General features: G+C 41.2%; 1 protein-coding gene across 3 annotated transcripts in view; it reads left to right on the forward strand.

The window, feature by feature from the left end:
• The first annotated feature begins 71 nt into the window (after window positions 1-71).
• PPP3CA (protein phosphatase 3 catalytic subunit alpha) overlaps window positions 72-16,908 on the forward strand; it is a 185,457-nt gene continuing 168,620 nt past the window's right edge. For all 3 annotated transcript variants that reach the window (XM_027635845.1, XM_027635846.1, XM_027635847.1), the window contains exon 1: window positions 72-688. In XM_027635845.1, the coding sequence (XP_027491646.1) occupies window positions 631-688 (58 nt within the window). In that variant the 5' untranslated portion in view covers window positions 72-630. The remainder of the gene's footprint in view (window positions 689-16,908) is intronic.

Consider the following 16,908-nt stretch of genomic DNA (forward strand, 5'->3'; position numbering starts at 1 on the left):
AATGGGGGCGCGCGGGAGCGGGAGCCTGGCGGGCGGGGCCGGGCGGCGCGCGGGGGCTGCGCGGCGGAGCGTTGGCAGCGGCGCGGGGCCGCGGCCGGTGTCGGAGCGAGCCGGGGGACAGACCCTGCGGGGGGCGCCGGGCAAGACACGGATCCGCATCCCGGTCCGGTGCGGCGGCGGCGGTGGTGGCGGCGGGAGGAGCCGGAGCGGCGCGCCGCGGAGGAAGGAAGCGCAGGGCTGGCCGCTGCGTGTGCAACCTGGCTGTTCCTGCTGCCCGCGTCCACTCGCGGCTTTTCCTGCCGGCGCTGCCTGACAGCCGCCCCGCCGCGGGTGTTGTCGCCGGGGTCTTTGGCGGGGGGGGAAGAGCGAGCCGTCCTACACAGCCCGGAGGCGTGATTGAAAGCGAGCAATAATTAACTGGAGGAGGAAGAGGAGGACGGGGGTGGAGGAAGACGAAGGAGGAAGGCACCGCGCGGCAGAGCCCAGCCGAGCCAGCGAGCGGCGGCGGGACGCGGCAACTTCGGCCGCAGCGGAGGAGCCGGAGCCGTGACCGCAGCGGCGGCCGCCGCCTCAGCCCGCGCCTGCCCTGCCCGAGGGGGGAGAGCCTCGCCGCCTCCCCGGCCGCCGGACATGTCGGAGCATAAGGCCGTTGATCCCAAGTTATCGACGACGGACAGGGTGGTGAAAGGTGGGTGCTGCGCCCCGGCCGCCCTTTCGGCCGTGTCGTCCCGCTGGGGTCGCGTCCGTGCTCGCCGTCCCCGCCCCGGGCAGGTACCGCGGGGCTGCCGCCGGCGCGGCTGCTTCGAGTGGTGGGCTCGGCCCGGGGGCTTGCGGCGGGCCCCAGTGGAGGGTTTGCGGCTTCCCTCGCCTGCCCGCCCGGCGCTACATTGCAGCATTTCCCCCCCTTCCTCCCCCCGCCGCCTCCCCCTCTCCGCCTTGAAGGCGCTGCACAGGGCTGGCGTGAGAGAGAGAGGGAGCCCCAGCTTCCTCCCCCGCCCCGGTGCCTGGGGGAGAGGGGGGCAGGGCTCGGCTCCCTCCCCCAGCCCGCCGGCTCCTCCGGGCATCCCCTCTTCCTCCACCTCCTCTTTCTCCGGGCTGCGCTCCGCGGAGCCCCCCCGCAGGCTGCGCCGCCGCTTGTCACTGCCGTGCTGCTCCCCGCATGCAGCGAGGATGCCTGGAAACCTCCCCGCGCCAGCAGCCGGGGCTCCGCTCCCGCACCGAGCGCCGCTGCGGGGGGACCGGCCGCGCCGCCCGGCTGCCCCGTCCCCCCGCTCCCCGCAGGGCCGCCCCCGCGGTACCCGCGGCGGGGATGCCGGGCGGGAGGGGCGGGCCGCGGGCGCTGTGGGAGGCGGCGAAGGCTGCTTCCTCCTCCTCCTCCTCCTCCATCGCCGTCTTCTGCTGACGGCCCGGCCTGCGTGGATGTGAAGTTATCCCGCGGGCGTAGCGTGGCCGTGCTCCCGCGTGTGCCTGCAGATGTGCATGGGGGTGCTCGGCACAAACGCGCATCGGCTCCATGATTTTTGATCTGTTCCGAAGATGTGCGTGTGCTGCCAGCCTCGGCCGTATAAACAAATTAGAGTTTGGGTTAACAACACACTGTGCCCTGCAGTACAGACCAAGGTCTGTCTTCCTGGAGTAGTGCCTCATTTAAATTGCACTTGTGCGTTTCTTAGTATGTATGAAGTGCGTGTGTATTTAGTGGTCTGGGGTTTTTTGTGTGTTTGTGGATTGAGTTCTTTTTGTTTGGTTGGTTTTTTACTCCTTTCTACGCTGGTCACATAGCTGGATGCACTTGGCTATCGTATATTTCATCCTGTTAGGTTATAGCCCGTATACCAGTACCGAGTGTTATGGTGCACAGCACAAATCCTAGGTGCAGTATGCATCTGTAAACATCCCGGGAGGCAAGAAATGGAAATGGCCTTGAAATATATACACTTCTGTATTTACATGAGTGTATACCAAAATTAAGCACTCAATGTAAATATTATTTGGAAAGATGTGTTGTTTATGTTTACTCTTACCTTCTTAAGCCTTTTGCCCTTTTACTTCATTTTATTCTCCTCCAAAGGAAATTGCAGATCTTCAGAGGGTGTAAGAAACATAACTACAAGAATTTTTTTAGAATTACTTGGAAATTCACCTTTGCCTTTTAATATCTGGAATATTTACTGTTTAAGTAGTTAGTTTTATGTCACACCAAGAGTAGACTTTAGAAGCCTAGAACTGCTATTTTTAGCTGATTCTTCTGTAGAAACAAACAAAAAATGATCATCCTATTGGGAGGACTTCTTCATGATTATGGGATGGATAATTTATTTTTTTTAATTTCCTTAGTCTGCTGTGGTCCTAATACATGACCAAATGACCTGATCTTTGCTATGGCAGAACTTCCTTTGGCTTATATTGGTGTTCATTCTGAGTAGGAATTATCTCAGTATTTATAAAACCCTCAGTGGTTTCAGCACATCTTAATGTATTTTGCCAACAGTTGCTCTTTGCATTTTTCACACATGTAAACATATCAAACATCTAAAAAGGGTTTTTCTAAGAAAACTTAGCAGAATATATAGTTAGATATTTTCATAATGTAACTAAAACAGAAGCCAATTTTGTTAAACTGAGTTAAAGTCTTGAACAGAAAGAACAGAACATACGTGCTGCTTGGGTGTCTATCTCCCCTGGTAACTGTTCTTTCATAATGTGAGTGTTTCAGTGGAGATGTGAAGATTTGTTTAACTGGTTCAGACCTCTGTTAAATAGTGAAATCCTTTTAAGGTCTTAAAATAGCATCTGAAGACACTAGTACACAGTAAACTGATTCTTAATAGGAATATTCTTTGCTGCCTCATAGGCACTTCACACTGCCTTCATATAGACAGTAACGAAATCTACTGAGAAAATTGGTGGTAACAGAACTAGGAAAAGATGACTTTGCTGTATCTATCCTATAGGACAGGACCTTCTTAAGACGAACAACTGAAATAGGCTTGCAAAGTTAAAGGAATCAAGTATAATTAAAAAAAGGCACCTTGTAAACACCCGTGGAAGTAGTTGGAGAGTCTTGTTTTTATAATGTCAGATATTCTGACATTGCTAAGATATAACCTGATGAAACAACTTTTTTTTTATGTTAGACTATCACATAAAACCTTGCTTGAAAAGGAAGTGCTTTTAATGTATACTCTAGATTAAATTTTTTCTTCTGTTTGCATGTGTGTGGGTTTTTTTGCTTGTTTTTATTACGTCGATATTTTTAAAAAACGCTTTCTAATGTTTGTGCATGGCAGATGTCTCCTTCTAAGAGTAATTCTGGGCTGGCTGGTGAAAATCCTGGCTTGGCACTGTTACGTAACAGTGGGATGGGCTTGGGGGGGGTTTACAGTTGCAACAGCTTTGTACAGATTGCTCATGGCTGAGAGCTGCTTCTTTGAGGGGTTACTGTGGGGTTTGGGTTGGTTTTGTTTGTTTGTTTGTTTTTGTTTGTTTGTTTCTCAGGCTTAAAATGCTCAAATATACTGAAAAGCGGGGAATTTCCATAAGCAAGGACTTCATCTCACACCTGTTTTGCTTTGCTTATTGAATTGTCTGAACTGTGCTTAAACTGATTTGACTCAAAAATAAAACATGCTTTGGGAGGAGGGGAAAAAGGCTTAAAAGCCCCTCATGTTTGCAACGTCCTGGTTTCCTCCCAACCTCTGTTAGGCAGACCTGACACTGTTGTGTAATGAGCAGTGTCAAGAAGAAATTCAAGTTTGTGTATATTGTTAAGTTTTCAGAAGCAAATTAACTGTTATTAAAATTGACAAAATCATCTATGTTGTTGAACTAATTCAGAATTGAGTGAATCCAGAGGATGCACTTATGGTTATGGCTTGAGAGGTACTTTTTTGATTTACCCTTGTGCTCTCCTTAAAGTGGTATGTATGTTGTGATGCAAATTAGACAATTCACCTTTACTCCCGGACTTTTGTGATTCTGTAGAGGAGCAACCCTTTGGTCTGTTGACTGCAAATAGATAACTTGTATGTTCAGGTATTTTCAGAAGTTTGTTGGATCAAGGCTCAGGACAACATACTATTGCAGGATATGCTGACTTGATGTACTTAGGAAGTTCCTTACCTTTTTGTTAGAGGTGTGATGCAGCTTTCACCTCAACAGAGCTGTCTTTAAGTTCTTATTCTTCAGGACTGAGCTACTCCTTATTCATGCTACATCCGACTCCTGAGGCTTGCCAGTCAGAGTGTGGGCTTAGTTGTTCTTGTGAAGGTAGGAATACCTGTCCAGGAAAAACTAGACTGCGGATACTAGCTCATTCCTCGTGGGTCACGTAACAGCTGCCTGATGTCAACAGCTTTTGGTCACTACTGACATTGGCAAGATTTAAGCCCCACCGACATGGAAGAAAAAGCCATGTATCATGTTACTGGACGTCCTCACAGTAGTTAGTGTTGCATTACTGCCTCCTGGAAATACTGCTCTAAAGCAGAGAATCCTATGTAAAAAACTTAGAAAGTCAACTGGAGTAGTCATACAAAGAAGTGAAGTCAGTATTTCTTGGAAATCTTGCTGTTAGCAAGGACAGTGATTGTTTTTTCTTTTTTGGGGCAGGTCAGCTGGTTCTGTTTTTTTCTGGGTTTTTTGTTTGTTTGTTTTGTTGTGTGGTTTTTTTTTCTTAGAAGGAAAGTGGAGTTTTAATGAAATCATTCCATCTGAGCTGTTTAGGTGGGCTGCAGCCAGGGCTTGTGAACCTTGGTGTTGGCAGTGTCCTTTCCTCTTGTGCTTTGCATGCCAAGGTGTACACAGTTATACCCACAATTGATAGCATACAATAAAACTAGACACCAGTCTCTGCTGTCTCTGAATTTCAAACTGTCATTGTTAATGCTCTTCTAATGTGCAGGCTGACAGTTGTTTGTAATATTGATCGTGAGCTGGCATTCATATTATGTGTTTGCCATCAGTGTTAATTTCAGATTTGTGAAAGGTAAAATTGCTGTCAATAATGGAAACTCTACACTTCATTACTAATTCCCATTAGTCCAGGGAGACTTGTGTGTAGTCGCCAAAGGTTTGTGCTCGAGGCTGGAATCCAGCATTGGTGAATTGCAGAAGTCTGCAATTGCAGAGAGACAGACTCTGTGAATCAAGTTCAGTTTTTCTAGCATAGATGTCCTGCAAGTGCTGGGCTGCTCTTTAGTGGGTTTTGAGTAATTGTATGATGACTTGAAGTTGGTAGTGCTGGTGAATTTGGTATATATTTTGGTGTAAATTTAAGTAAGTGGTGATGTGCCTGTCTTTTGAGGATGCTGAAGATTCAGTATCTACCTGGTCCTCATGAAGAAAAAGGGAGTTGCTTTGTAGCTGTAACTACTGGCATAGAAAACTGACTTCATTTTTCTTTTAATTAATTTATCCTTTTAGTACTTAAGAATGTACTTGCTTGCTCTGAAAAAGCCTGCATCTGGTTTTAAGGAGTGTTATTAACTAGAGAATCCACCTTCAGCTACACCAGAAAGGTGACACTGGTACAGTTGGGGATTATCTGCTCTCCTCCATCCACTTCTACCTTCATTTGAAGGAATGGGTGTACATCTACCTCAGCATTGGTAACTCTGTAGTTGCAGATTCCCTGGTACCTTCATGAAGCAAGCTGTGTGAGAGTAGCAAACAACTGAATATACTTGCATAGACTTTATGGTTGTTTAGGAAATAAAACAAGGTTGGTGTGTTACTTGATATTTTTTCCTATATGTAACTGCCTTGTTCTTATCTTGTGGTCAAAACTTCAGTTAGTATTTGAAAGACTAGTGGATTCTGTCAACTGGATGCATCTTGGATATTGTGGTGTTGGTAGGTTTTACACTGTGTAAACCTGTATGTGTGTGTGACAGGTGTATAACACTTGTGAAGGATTGTGGTGCTGAGAAACTGAAACAAAGCCAAAGTGCTTGACAACTCTGTGTAATAAAGCTGGTGATTTATTTTGATTTATGAACTCAACCGGGCCTCTTAGTCATCAAGATCATTTTGTAAATAAGCCCTTTAGTGAAACAAGTCTTCTGCTATATAAGTATAGGGGGAAAATGTGCTCACACTGAAGGGTGCCTTTCTTATGTAGCTATTGCTGCACTGCATAGTTGGTAGGCTTTTCTCATCCTCTGTCTGATGAGAGTGGCTTGCTGAATGTGCTGAGTCTCAGGATTGATACAAGATGAAGAACAAAATTGCCTTGTTTATGTGTTAAAAACCTTTTGTATACTTCTGAATTCCGCTTTGGCTAAAGCTGTCTTCTGTTGCCTGCTCTTTTTGACTGAGCCTAGCAAGGGAGCTGATGCTTTTGATACCACTAGTGGTGATGAGAATCTTGAAAGAGGAGTATATACTGGATAATATCAGCATTTAACTTCATTGGAAAATATAAGCCAGTTGAGATAATTTTCCATAGGAGGGACGTTGTATAGAAGAGTTGTTTTCTCTCTGCTATCCATTCCCAAACTGAATGGTATTTACTTCTATCACATCTCTTAGAGATGATAGTTGCATGATTATGCTTGTGTTTCTCTGCAGGTTGTGGCAGGAAGATCAAGTGCAAAATATATTTACTGTTGATTATGTAACTTGATATTTTAAATTATCTTTTTGTAGTTCCATGACTTCTAGAACTCAGCACATTCTTTCCGTCTGGTATTTCTAAAGGGATTTTCTATCAAAAGTAATTTTGTGTAATGTCAATGAATAAGTAAGCACCTGTAGCTTCGATCTTTCTTTTTTTTTTTCCCTCTAATTTTTCTGTTTTGCTGAGTGGCTTGTACTTACATGTACAAAATCAGGACTATAATTTAAATTTGGTGCTCCTTTTAAATATGAATATTAATTTGTCTGAGGCTTCTCAGTGATGTTGAAGCAGCATGTAGTGGGGGATAGTTTGTTCTTTATAGCTTCAAGGAATGTGAAGAAAAATACTTCCTTAAGAGTATTTTAAGATAGAGAGATACTGCTTAACGCTTACTGTAAGTATGCCATAAAAGAAGCCACAAGTTTCTGAAGTAAAAGCCACTTCAAATCATCTTCATAAAAAGGTGTCTTCTTATATTCTTTTGTATGTGGTTTTATGAGTCAAATGCAAGCTATGATTTCACAATGGTTCTTCAGCTGAATACTAGAATAATTTCCTGTTCTGATAATCAGTCATATACCTTGACTTTCCCTCATAAAAGATCATTTTATGGATACTTTCCACAACCACTGAGTATCATTCCAGTTTTGAAAAACATTGTAGTGTATGTGCAGCATAGTTCACATAAGTTGAGTGGTCTGCCACTCAGGTTGTAGATTCAGATGTATAACTGCTGGAGGTAGTATTCCAGGTACATACTTGTTGTTTTCCTATAATTACTGAATGAAGGAAGAGACAGGAGATCATATGTGGAGAAACAGGGAGACAATAAATGCTGTGATGGTAAATTTTCCTTTTAAAGGTAAAAGTCTGAACCAGTTATTCTTACCCTACTTACTCCTCCCCCCAGAGAGCTGCCACTGTTGAAATAACACCTCCAGAGTGGTACCTCCTTGACACTCATCTTTGTGCATTTTAAACTGACTGATATCTTTATAAGAGAGATTAGGCACGGTAACACTGATACAGCAACACTGTTCTATGAGGAGAAGATGATTGTCTTAGATGATGCCAGCATCATCTCCAACTAATTTCCAGCTAATACTGTTTATGTTTGGAGCTGGAGAGGAGGAGGAGCAGCAAAGTGGAAAGGCACTAGATAACAAAAGTGGTGGCTTTAGTTGGAAGTTAGTTCCTGTGTGTCTGGGGATTGCATGCGCTTAAGGAGTAGATGGCATCCTTTCCTTTTAGGGTGTACTTAATGAATTTTTGAAAAGATTTAGTTTGAGAATTAGGTACAACTGAAACTTCTTTCTACTTTGTGCTGTACTGAACTTCTTTTACAGCTTTTCTTTTCAGGGAGTTGTTTTTCTTAATGCTTTCTCTCTTGTTTCAATACACCCTTTCTTTTCCTGTCTATTCTTGTCCTGTATTTCTGCAAACTCGTCTCCTTATTGCTCTCATGCTTTTTACTAGATGTGTCAAGCTGCTTAAGTGCTTCCTGGTAGATTTGGGTAATGTGGATGTGTGTACCTAATGCAAGAGGTTCACTGAACACTGTATCTTTCCTTTAGTGCATGTGTAGGTGCCTGGGGAAGCCCATGAGAATAGGGGAAGTATATTTTGCCTTTTCTCAGACTTCTATTGTAACTCTGCAGCCAGCTGCTGACTCTGTAGTTTTCAGTGAATAGCTCCACTGTCAGTGTGCTGCTCAAGCTCTACCCAGCTTGTAACAGAAGGATGTCTCTATTTTGCAGTTCAGCTGCTGCCTGTAGGTTTCTTAGTGGTAATGTTGAAAACTCATAGTGTGACCGTTAGTTTTAACTCACATAGTTTGCAAAAAGCTCTTAGAGCTAGCATAGACAGCCGTGGTTTATGGTTAACGTGGAAGGGAGGTGGTATAAGCACTTATGCTTTGGTGTCTTTGTAATCAGACACAGAAGTTAGTTAGCAATGAAAGGTAGGATTTGGTCAAGTTGGTAATACTTAAAAAAACCCCCGAAGTTCACCACAGATGAGTGAATTTTAAACCTCCCACCATGAACTTTAAGCATTAAAGGTGCAGAACCTGGTCTGCATGGAGATAGTACGAAATCTTTGTGGTAAACAGAAGAAAAAAATGCTAAAAAATATATTAAATCTTCCAATAGTAATAGCTATTTTTTCATCTTTCAGATAGGCATATATGGTGGCTTAATAAAATTAAGCTTTCGAAATTAAAAACTGCTGTAATGGGATTAAACATGTACCGATGGAGATAAGTATTGATATAACTATGCCAGTATTCTACACCTTGTTATTTTTCTCCATCCCATCTTTTAGGGGCATTCAGAAATTTTTTGCATCACATTCCTCGTGGCCAGAATACTTGCTTTGAGTTCTCTTGACTGTTGCACATTGTAGAACTGATGGAGTGAAGCAAAAAAATATAGCTAACTTGCTGTGGAGCAAATTCTGCAATAATGTTGGCTCTAATACTGGCTAATTGTACAAAAGTATCAAGCCTGCACAATGTTGCCACAAGAAAGGAAGTGCACTTTGAACTTCTGATTGGAATGGTGAAAATAACATGCGTTAATAATGGGTTGTGCAGATGTGATGCTGCAGACAGTCATTTAACACTCACTCTGGGCATTGTTTCATAGGTTTAATTAATAGAATCCAAACTACAGGTTTTTGGCCTAAATTAGTGTGTGATTAGATTTTTATTTTTAATTTAGACTTCTGTGAGTGTCTTTGAAGGTAGGTTGTATGACTTTACAGGTTTGGTTTTTTTATTTGCTAATAGTGACAAATCAGAAACTGTATGGCTGCATAAAGCAAAGTTTCAGAGTTGTTCTTGTTTTGCAGTAACCATCATTTGGAAGGAAATCCTTTGCAGTCTAGTTACATGGTCCTAAGCGAGGGAAAGAGGTTTAGCTTCTAACATGTTATCCATTGCTATGTTTGGTTATAACCACACATTTAACAATTATTTCTGTCTTTCTTTGAATAAGGAAGCTTCATTTCTGTTGTTCTTTTGTTGTGGCTGTGTTTGTTTCTTGTTATTGAGTCCCAGGTTGGTGTCTATGGTAATGGATGTATGCGGTGTATTATTAGGTGGTAGTCTTTCTGAAGTATTTGGAATTCCTCTGGAAGTGCTTTTGTGTCCTAAAGTGGAGAAACTGATAAACTGAATGATAGGTTTTTTTCATGAATCAGCGATTCTTGGCAAATAGGGGAAAAAAATAAGGCAGTTCTGGAGCTTGTGATTTCTTTCTGGTCTATAGCCCTCTATGGTGATTTTGGAAGGGAAGACACATGGCTAGAGAGGAACCTATACTCTTCCATTTTCTTGAGAAATGACATGAAATTACTTGAAATAGTATGTTTCAGGTTCTGTGGAGATTTTATGTGGGAATACGTGCTTTCCTCTACCTTTTTCTCCATCTGTCAAGGAGTAATGCTCCAGTAGAGAGAGTTGTATCTGAAAATTCTTTCTGCATCTCTGTGTATGGGGATTTCTGTTTTAACCTTTTCTTTGCATTTGAGTCTTCATGAAAAATCTGATTTGGTTCATATATAATACAGTTAACAAAACAATTAAAAGCTTCTAGATGGGGAAGCCGAACCCTGTTATTGGCTCCAGAGAAGGGGTGTTTCATCATCCTCTTTGAACTTGAGATAGTTTTAGTCAGCAGACCTCTTTGCAACAAAAAAATTAGGATTTATTGGCTGAATTCTGGTTTTGTTACTGAAAAAGACAATTTTGATAATTTAATACTTTTTATTTGCCATGATTTTTTAAGCAGTTGAACATAATTGACAATTTGAATACAGAACCATTCATAAAAAATCCTTCCCTGTCCCCTCAAAACACACAAAACCAACCCAGGAACAGAAATTTAAAAAAAAAATCAAACAGAATTTAAATAGTTTTTTAGTCTCTTTTCATGATGCTTGCCAAGTTTCAGTTTGATATAGATTACAATGGTCATACTGTGTTACAATCTTTGAAAAAGTGCAACTGGTCATTAGCTGCAATGACATGAACAGCTGTAGTATTTTATGACAACAGCTGGGAACAATCTAGTTCTCTTCAATAACTTTCTTTTGTTGTTCCTTTCATGGCATTTTTAAAATGAGAAGGCAAGATTATTGTATTTGTTCTCTATTTTACACCAGGGATTTCTTCAGAGGCAGTGGTGGCAATTAGGTATCAAAATATGGCATTGCTGTTTGTGACTTGGAACATTTCCCTCTGCAGGACCTGTTTCATAACTCGCTGAAATCTGCAGGAGTCTTTTCATTAACTTGAGTAAACTGTGAATCAAGTTGTCATCCTAGGATTTCTTATTTTGGCCTTCCTTTTCAATGCTTGATTTGTCTTTGGTTTAAACTGCTTTGTTATATCTGATCTTATGCAGCTTAGGACAGTACAGCATTAGCTCTTATTGTAAGACTGAGCTAAGTACCTTTCTACTTTGTGATGCTCTCATGTACTAAGTGAGAAGGGACTTGTCTGCTTGTGAGTGGCTGGTTTGCTAAGAAATATTTTACCATTCTGTTACTGTGTAGTCTAAAATGTTTTCTGTGTATGTGTATATGGTTGTTTTTTATCATTGGAAAAACAAGTAGAAGGCTTTATTATGTGTACATTTTTCCTGTGTCCCTTTACAAAGGAGTTTTATTCAGTAATGAACATGTTTGGGTCATCTTAAACAAAACTTATTTCTGTAAGTTTTAGATATATAAATTTATATGTTTTAACTTATTTTTCTGGTATAATAGAGTAAGTCTTAATATTAAAATTGCACTGGTAGTACTAAAGATGTACATACCAGATCTGTGTGGGAACATTATTTTCTTGCCTGAGAAACCTTCTATTCCATGTCACAGAAGTGGTGGCGTCTGTGACTACTAGAGGGGAGCCTAATGGCATAATGAGGTATATTAGGCCTACAGATGGGGAGTTTGGGAAGAAGAAATGAAGAGCACAGTAGGCAAGGGCATGTGTTTTCAGTGCAGTGAAGTGTTACTTAGGGAATCCTGTCTAGTTTAGAAATCCAAAGCAAAGAGCTACTTTGGGAGTACTTTGCCTAATGAGTTCTCTTGGGTCAGGTGAGTATCTTGGAGGTGTCTGCAGCAGGGCAGGAAGCTGTGCAGTAGCTACTAGAGAGCTTGACTCTTAACAAGCATAGAACTGGTAAAGGCAGGTGGTGAAATTTTTAGTTACTCGTGTACTCTGTGTATATAACCCTAAGTTAGGTTTAGATTATCAGAGAATGAGCTTTCTACATCTTTAATGGAAATTTCCAGAGATAAAGTGCTTATAGTTTCTGTTAACTGTAACAACTTTTAAGCTGTTTGTCCTTGCTTTATCAGTAACAAGGAGGGGAAAATGCCTTTTAAGATGCTGTCTTTTGAGCATCCTGAGATGAGGTTGCTTTTGGTAGACAGAGGAAAAGAGTGAACTCAAAAAAACCCATACTTGTACTACAAAAGGGGAAGAACCTGAATTCATTTCTTATCAGGTGTGTTGGGTTTTTTTTTTCTGTTTAATTTTTTGCTTTCCACTTCACTAGCGAAATAGCATATCCTTAATTTTTATGAATGGTGTGTCAAAGTAACTTTCTTAATCACCCTTAATGAAAAAGCATGAGCTCTGACAACTTCACAGAAGCACAGAATAGTTGAGGCTGGGAGGGGTCTCTGGAGGTCATCTGGTCCAGCACCAGCTCTCTCAGCTTTTCATCAGAGGAGGGATGCCTTAATTCCTTAGATCATCTTAATGGCCCTTTTCTGGACTCTCAGTTCCATATTGCTCCATATCTGATGGTTTGTGTGAAATATAAAAGTACATAAAAGTTAATTTATACATACAAAGAACTTGCACGTTAGGGAGTAGTATGCTTTTATCCTTTTAAACAAGGTACTGTTCTTCCCTGGAGCTCTGAATCTCAAGTGACACTTACCTCATGTGTAAATACTGTTTGTTTACCACAGAGAAGATGAAGGATATTACTGTTGTTAAAATCTTAAGTGCATTTTCTGTACTGTGTTAACCTCACATCTTGTATCCTGTTGTCACAGACGGTATTAGACCTAGGCTAATCTCAGAAGTACTGCCCACAGTTACTCTGCAGATATCATTTTGGTTATAATCCAGTTGCTATGGCTTCTGAATGTGTGTTAGACTCTTTTCCCCCACCCCTTGATTTATGGAGACAGGGTGTTTTATAGGTCATCTTAGTGAATTTGCCAACAGCCTTCTGGGCTGCATTAGGAAGATGGTTGCCAGCAGGTTGATGGAGGTGAATCTCCCCTTCTGCTCAGCATGGGTGAGGCCATACTTGGAGTGCCACATCCAGTTCTGGTTTCCCCAGTGTGGGAAAGACATGGGCATACTGGAACAAGTTCAGTGCAGGTCTACAAAGACAGCCTTGGGACTGGGATATCTTTAATATGAGGAGAAGCTGAGAGAGCTGGGGCCATTCAGCCTGCAGGAGACAAGGCTCGGAGGGGCCTCATCCATGTGTATAAAAGCTGGTTGAAGGATATAGAGAAGGGGGAGCCAGGCTCTGACAGGGCAAGACATAACAGGCACAAACTTACAGCTCTTGCAGTGAGTGAATTTTTTGGTTTTCAGACTACCAGAGGTTGCCCAGAGAGGTTGTGGAGTCTCCATCCTTGGAGTCATTCAAAAACCATCTTGGTGTGGCCCTGCGCAGCTGGCTGTAGGTTGCCCTGTTTGAGCACAGGTGTTGATCAGCTGACCTCCAGAGGTCCCCTTTCAACCTCAGCCATTCTGTGATCATCTTTTACTGAACTTCCTTAAATTGACAGTTAAAACATTTTATCAACTCACAGACCTTTCAACCAAAAATGAAATACAGAAATCTCCCTATAAAAATAAAAGGTTATGTTTGCTAATAAGGTGTTCTGCAGGAAGAATGCTTTGTGTGATTATGAGGCTCCACAATGCAAATAATTATTTTGAAATAGTAGCAAGATATGTTGCATTAGGAAATCATACTTATTTTTTAATTGATGCTACCATATGTAGCTAGCAGTGTCGCTGGCAAAACATTTGCATAGATCACTCTTGACTAGTTTCAGAATCTCCTGAGCATGTGTAGCTCTGTAGTTTGGTGTACCTGGAAAGTAGGGACAGAGAGTCTTACCACTGTACTTTGCTTAAGGCAATGGGAAGAAAAAGGGAAAAGAAGCTTTTATATAAAAATCTTTCGTAGTTATTACAATGCTTCTGATATAACCATTGAAAATCTTATATCCAGGGGAAGGAAGTGGTTGTCTTTTACTTGATTCATTTGATTTTTCCATAGTGGCACAACAGTTGAAACTGAGGGCGATGGTAATTGCCTTTCAGCTCTGATACTCTGCGGCGTATTTTTTTTCTTTGCTGCTTTCTCATATGCCTTCTGAAGATGCATGTTGCCCCTTAAACCTGACTAGGAAATACCTGAATCTTGCATGTGTAAAAGTAAAATCAAACCTGAGATAAGGGAATCTCTTGATATGGGTGACAGGGAATGAAAATAAACATCTAGAAAAGTTTGCGTGACAAAATTATGCTGACTGCCTCAAAAAAGTTGGTAGAGCTACCATTGTAGAAGTTTTGAGCAGGTTCTATAGGTGGAATCACCTTCATGGATTAATAATCTGGATAATGGAGATAATTTTTTTATCGTGCTAATGCAGCTTCCAGCTTTGCTCAGTTGACTTGATACGTTTTAGAAAAAAGATAGACAAATACTGCAATTTGAAGTGTGAATTGCCTTGCTATACTGTAGATCATTCTGTAAAGTAAAAACCTGGGGCAGCGCACATCCCTATGAAAGAAGTTTAAATGCATGCACTGTCTTTGCAGCACACGGAACAGCAACCGGGAAGGGGGCTTGCTAGTGCAGCCAATAAGTCTTTGACATAATTATTTATAATGAGAAAAGCATATGTTAAAAGGTCACTTGTTCTGGAGAACCTCTGGTTGCAAAAAGGCAAGTAGAGTGTTGAAGGTTTCCTTAAAGATACTAAAAAAAAAAAAACCAAACAAAATGAAACAAACAAACAAAAACAAAAAAACCAAAAGAAGGAAGAAGTTAGGTTTAACATAGATATCATGACCTGGAAGGATGTTCCTGGCAAATTAAACACACCAAAGGAGCTGAAGAGATGCTTTGAATAGATGGAAATCAAGAGCAGATGGGAAAGCCCAACAGCCTGCAGGTGCTGTTAATAGCATGTCTTCACCTACCTGAAGCATGAATGGCTATTACAGGGATATCTCATTTAGTTGTGCTACAGGACATTTTTTTTTTTTGAAGTGGCTCTGACGGTTATGCTATTATCTCCTGCTCATGTAAAGACCATGCAAAGAGAAGGCTTTTTAGCACAGTGGGCACCTGTCATAGTCATAAGTAAGTCACCAGGGGAAATTGTTTCTATGGATCATATTAAATGAAAAACGTCTTTAGAGTGACCATGGAGGAAATGTTAATGTATAGCCATTAAAATGTCTTTATTTATGATGAGAGATATATGATGCTGGGATCTGTTGTTGAGAATCTCCAGTATCCTGATGCTCTGATACATAGAGCAAGATTAAAAGCTGACTTCAGTTTGTGCCTTACTTTATCTGAACGGATGATGCAAGCTGCTTCTCATAAATAATTTTATCAGCAAATACTAACAAATTACCATGGTTTCATAAGACTTCAGGCAAAAAAAGAAGTCTTAATATAACAAAACTGGCAGAACTAAACCCTGGTTCTATCATGATTCCCAGAAAATAAAAGGCTGTGGGAGGGCAGTGGATTCTTTTCTGTGCCTTGATGCGTGGCTGGGATTTTAACTGTCTCCCTAAAGGTTTAGCAGAAACATTTTTTTGGCTTAAAAATGCAGGTTTTATCTTTATTCAGAGATAACTTGTGGCAGTAATAATACTTTTTCTAATGTGCAAAGCAGCTGAGTCAGCTTGAAAAGTCGGTGAGATGAGATGGCCTGTCTAGCCAAAGAATGCAAAAAAAAATCCCTTCATGACTGTTTTAACTACAAAGTGAATTATGTTTGCCTGAGTTTGTGTTAATAGAGTACTGCAGATTATTGTGCTGAAAACAGTTTCTTTCAAAGTGTTCCTTTTCCTTCCTGAGCATCAGTCTTTAAACAGTAATCTATAAATTTGGGAGGAATACTTGGAAACTGTTTAACTCCTGGAGTTCTTGTTGAAAGCAGTGTCATGGGGTTTTTTATTTGTTTTTGGTAATTGCCCTCCAACCCCCCCTTACTCTTAAAAGAAACCACCAGAACAAAATAGGTCTATATAGACAATGTGTTTGTACATGGCAGGACTGTAATATTCTACAACCTCTTCTCTTAGTTCAACAGGTGCTTCCAACCTTTACTTCTGAAATGGAAATAAAAGAAGCCTGGGTGTTTGCTATTGAATTGTAAACACCAGGCATGCTGCTAGTTTGCTTCTGATAGACATCCCCTGTCAGTGTCCGTGTGCCTGTTTCTGCTTCACAGATATTGCAGCAGAAGAGGCAGTATTTGAACCAGAACCACTGTGTAAGGGAAAGGTGAGTGTTAAAAGCTTTCTACTTAAAACCCCATCAGTTTTGTTTTTAGCCTTTAACTTCCCATTCAGATGGGGAAATAGCTGTGGGTAGTTGTGTGGCCAGGTAGATCTTGCAGAGGCAATAACGTTAATATTTTTTGCTGTTTACTGGATAGATTTTGAAGCTTTAGAGAACTCTTTATCTGTTTTCAATCCTGGGAAAGTTTTAGGTCCCAAGTTACTAACTCTTTACTGAAAATGAATGAATTTGTTCCTGAGTTAACCCAAATGAATGCTTTTTGGTTATTTAAAAAGATAATGAAAAACCCAAAAAAACTACCCTCAAAATCAACAAACATATTAGAAAAATGTATATGTTTGTATACAACTTTTTTTTTCTTTCTGTTTATTTACAAGTTTGGAGTCTTAATGAAAAAAAAAAGAAAGGATGTTTTGTTGCTTTTGTGACTTAACTGCTGTAAAATCTGTGTTAATATGGCCTGTCTAATGTCATACTCTTCTCCTATATCAAGAAAATTGTGATGACTGGAATGCATGTTGTCACCTTCTATAATCAGGGTACTTGAAATATTTACAATAACTGTGATTACGGTAAAGCTTCTTATGTACACACACACATGCTGTAGCTGCCTTATACTTTTTTGCCTTTCAAGTTTATGTCCTGGTTTGTTTCCTATTCTTGGTTTGTTGTTTTTTGGTGTTTGGCTTTTTG

This window comes from Corapipo altera, unplaced genomic scaffold (assembly GCF_003945725.1).
Source record: "Corapipo altera isolate COAL_440 unplaced genomic scaffold, ASM394572v1 22b, whole genome shotgun sequence".
NCBI classification, from domain to species: Eukaryota; Metazoa; Chordata; class Aves; order Passeriformes; family Pipridae; genus Corapipo; species Corapipo altera.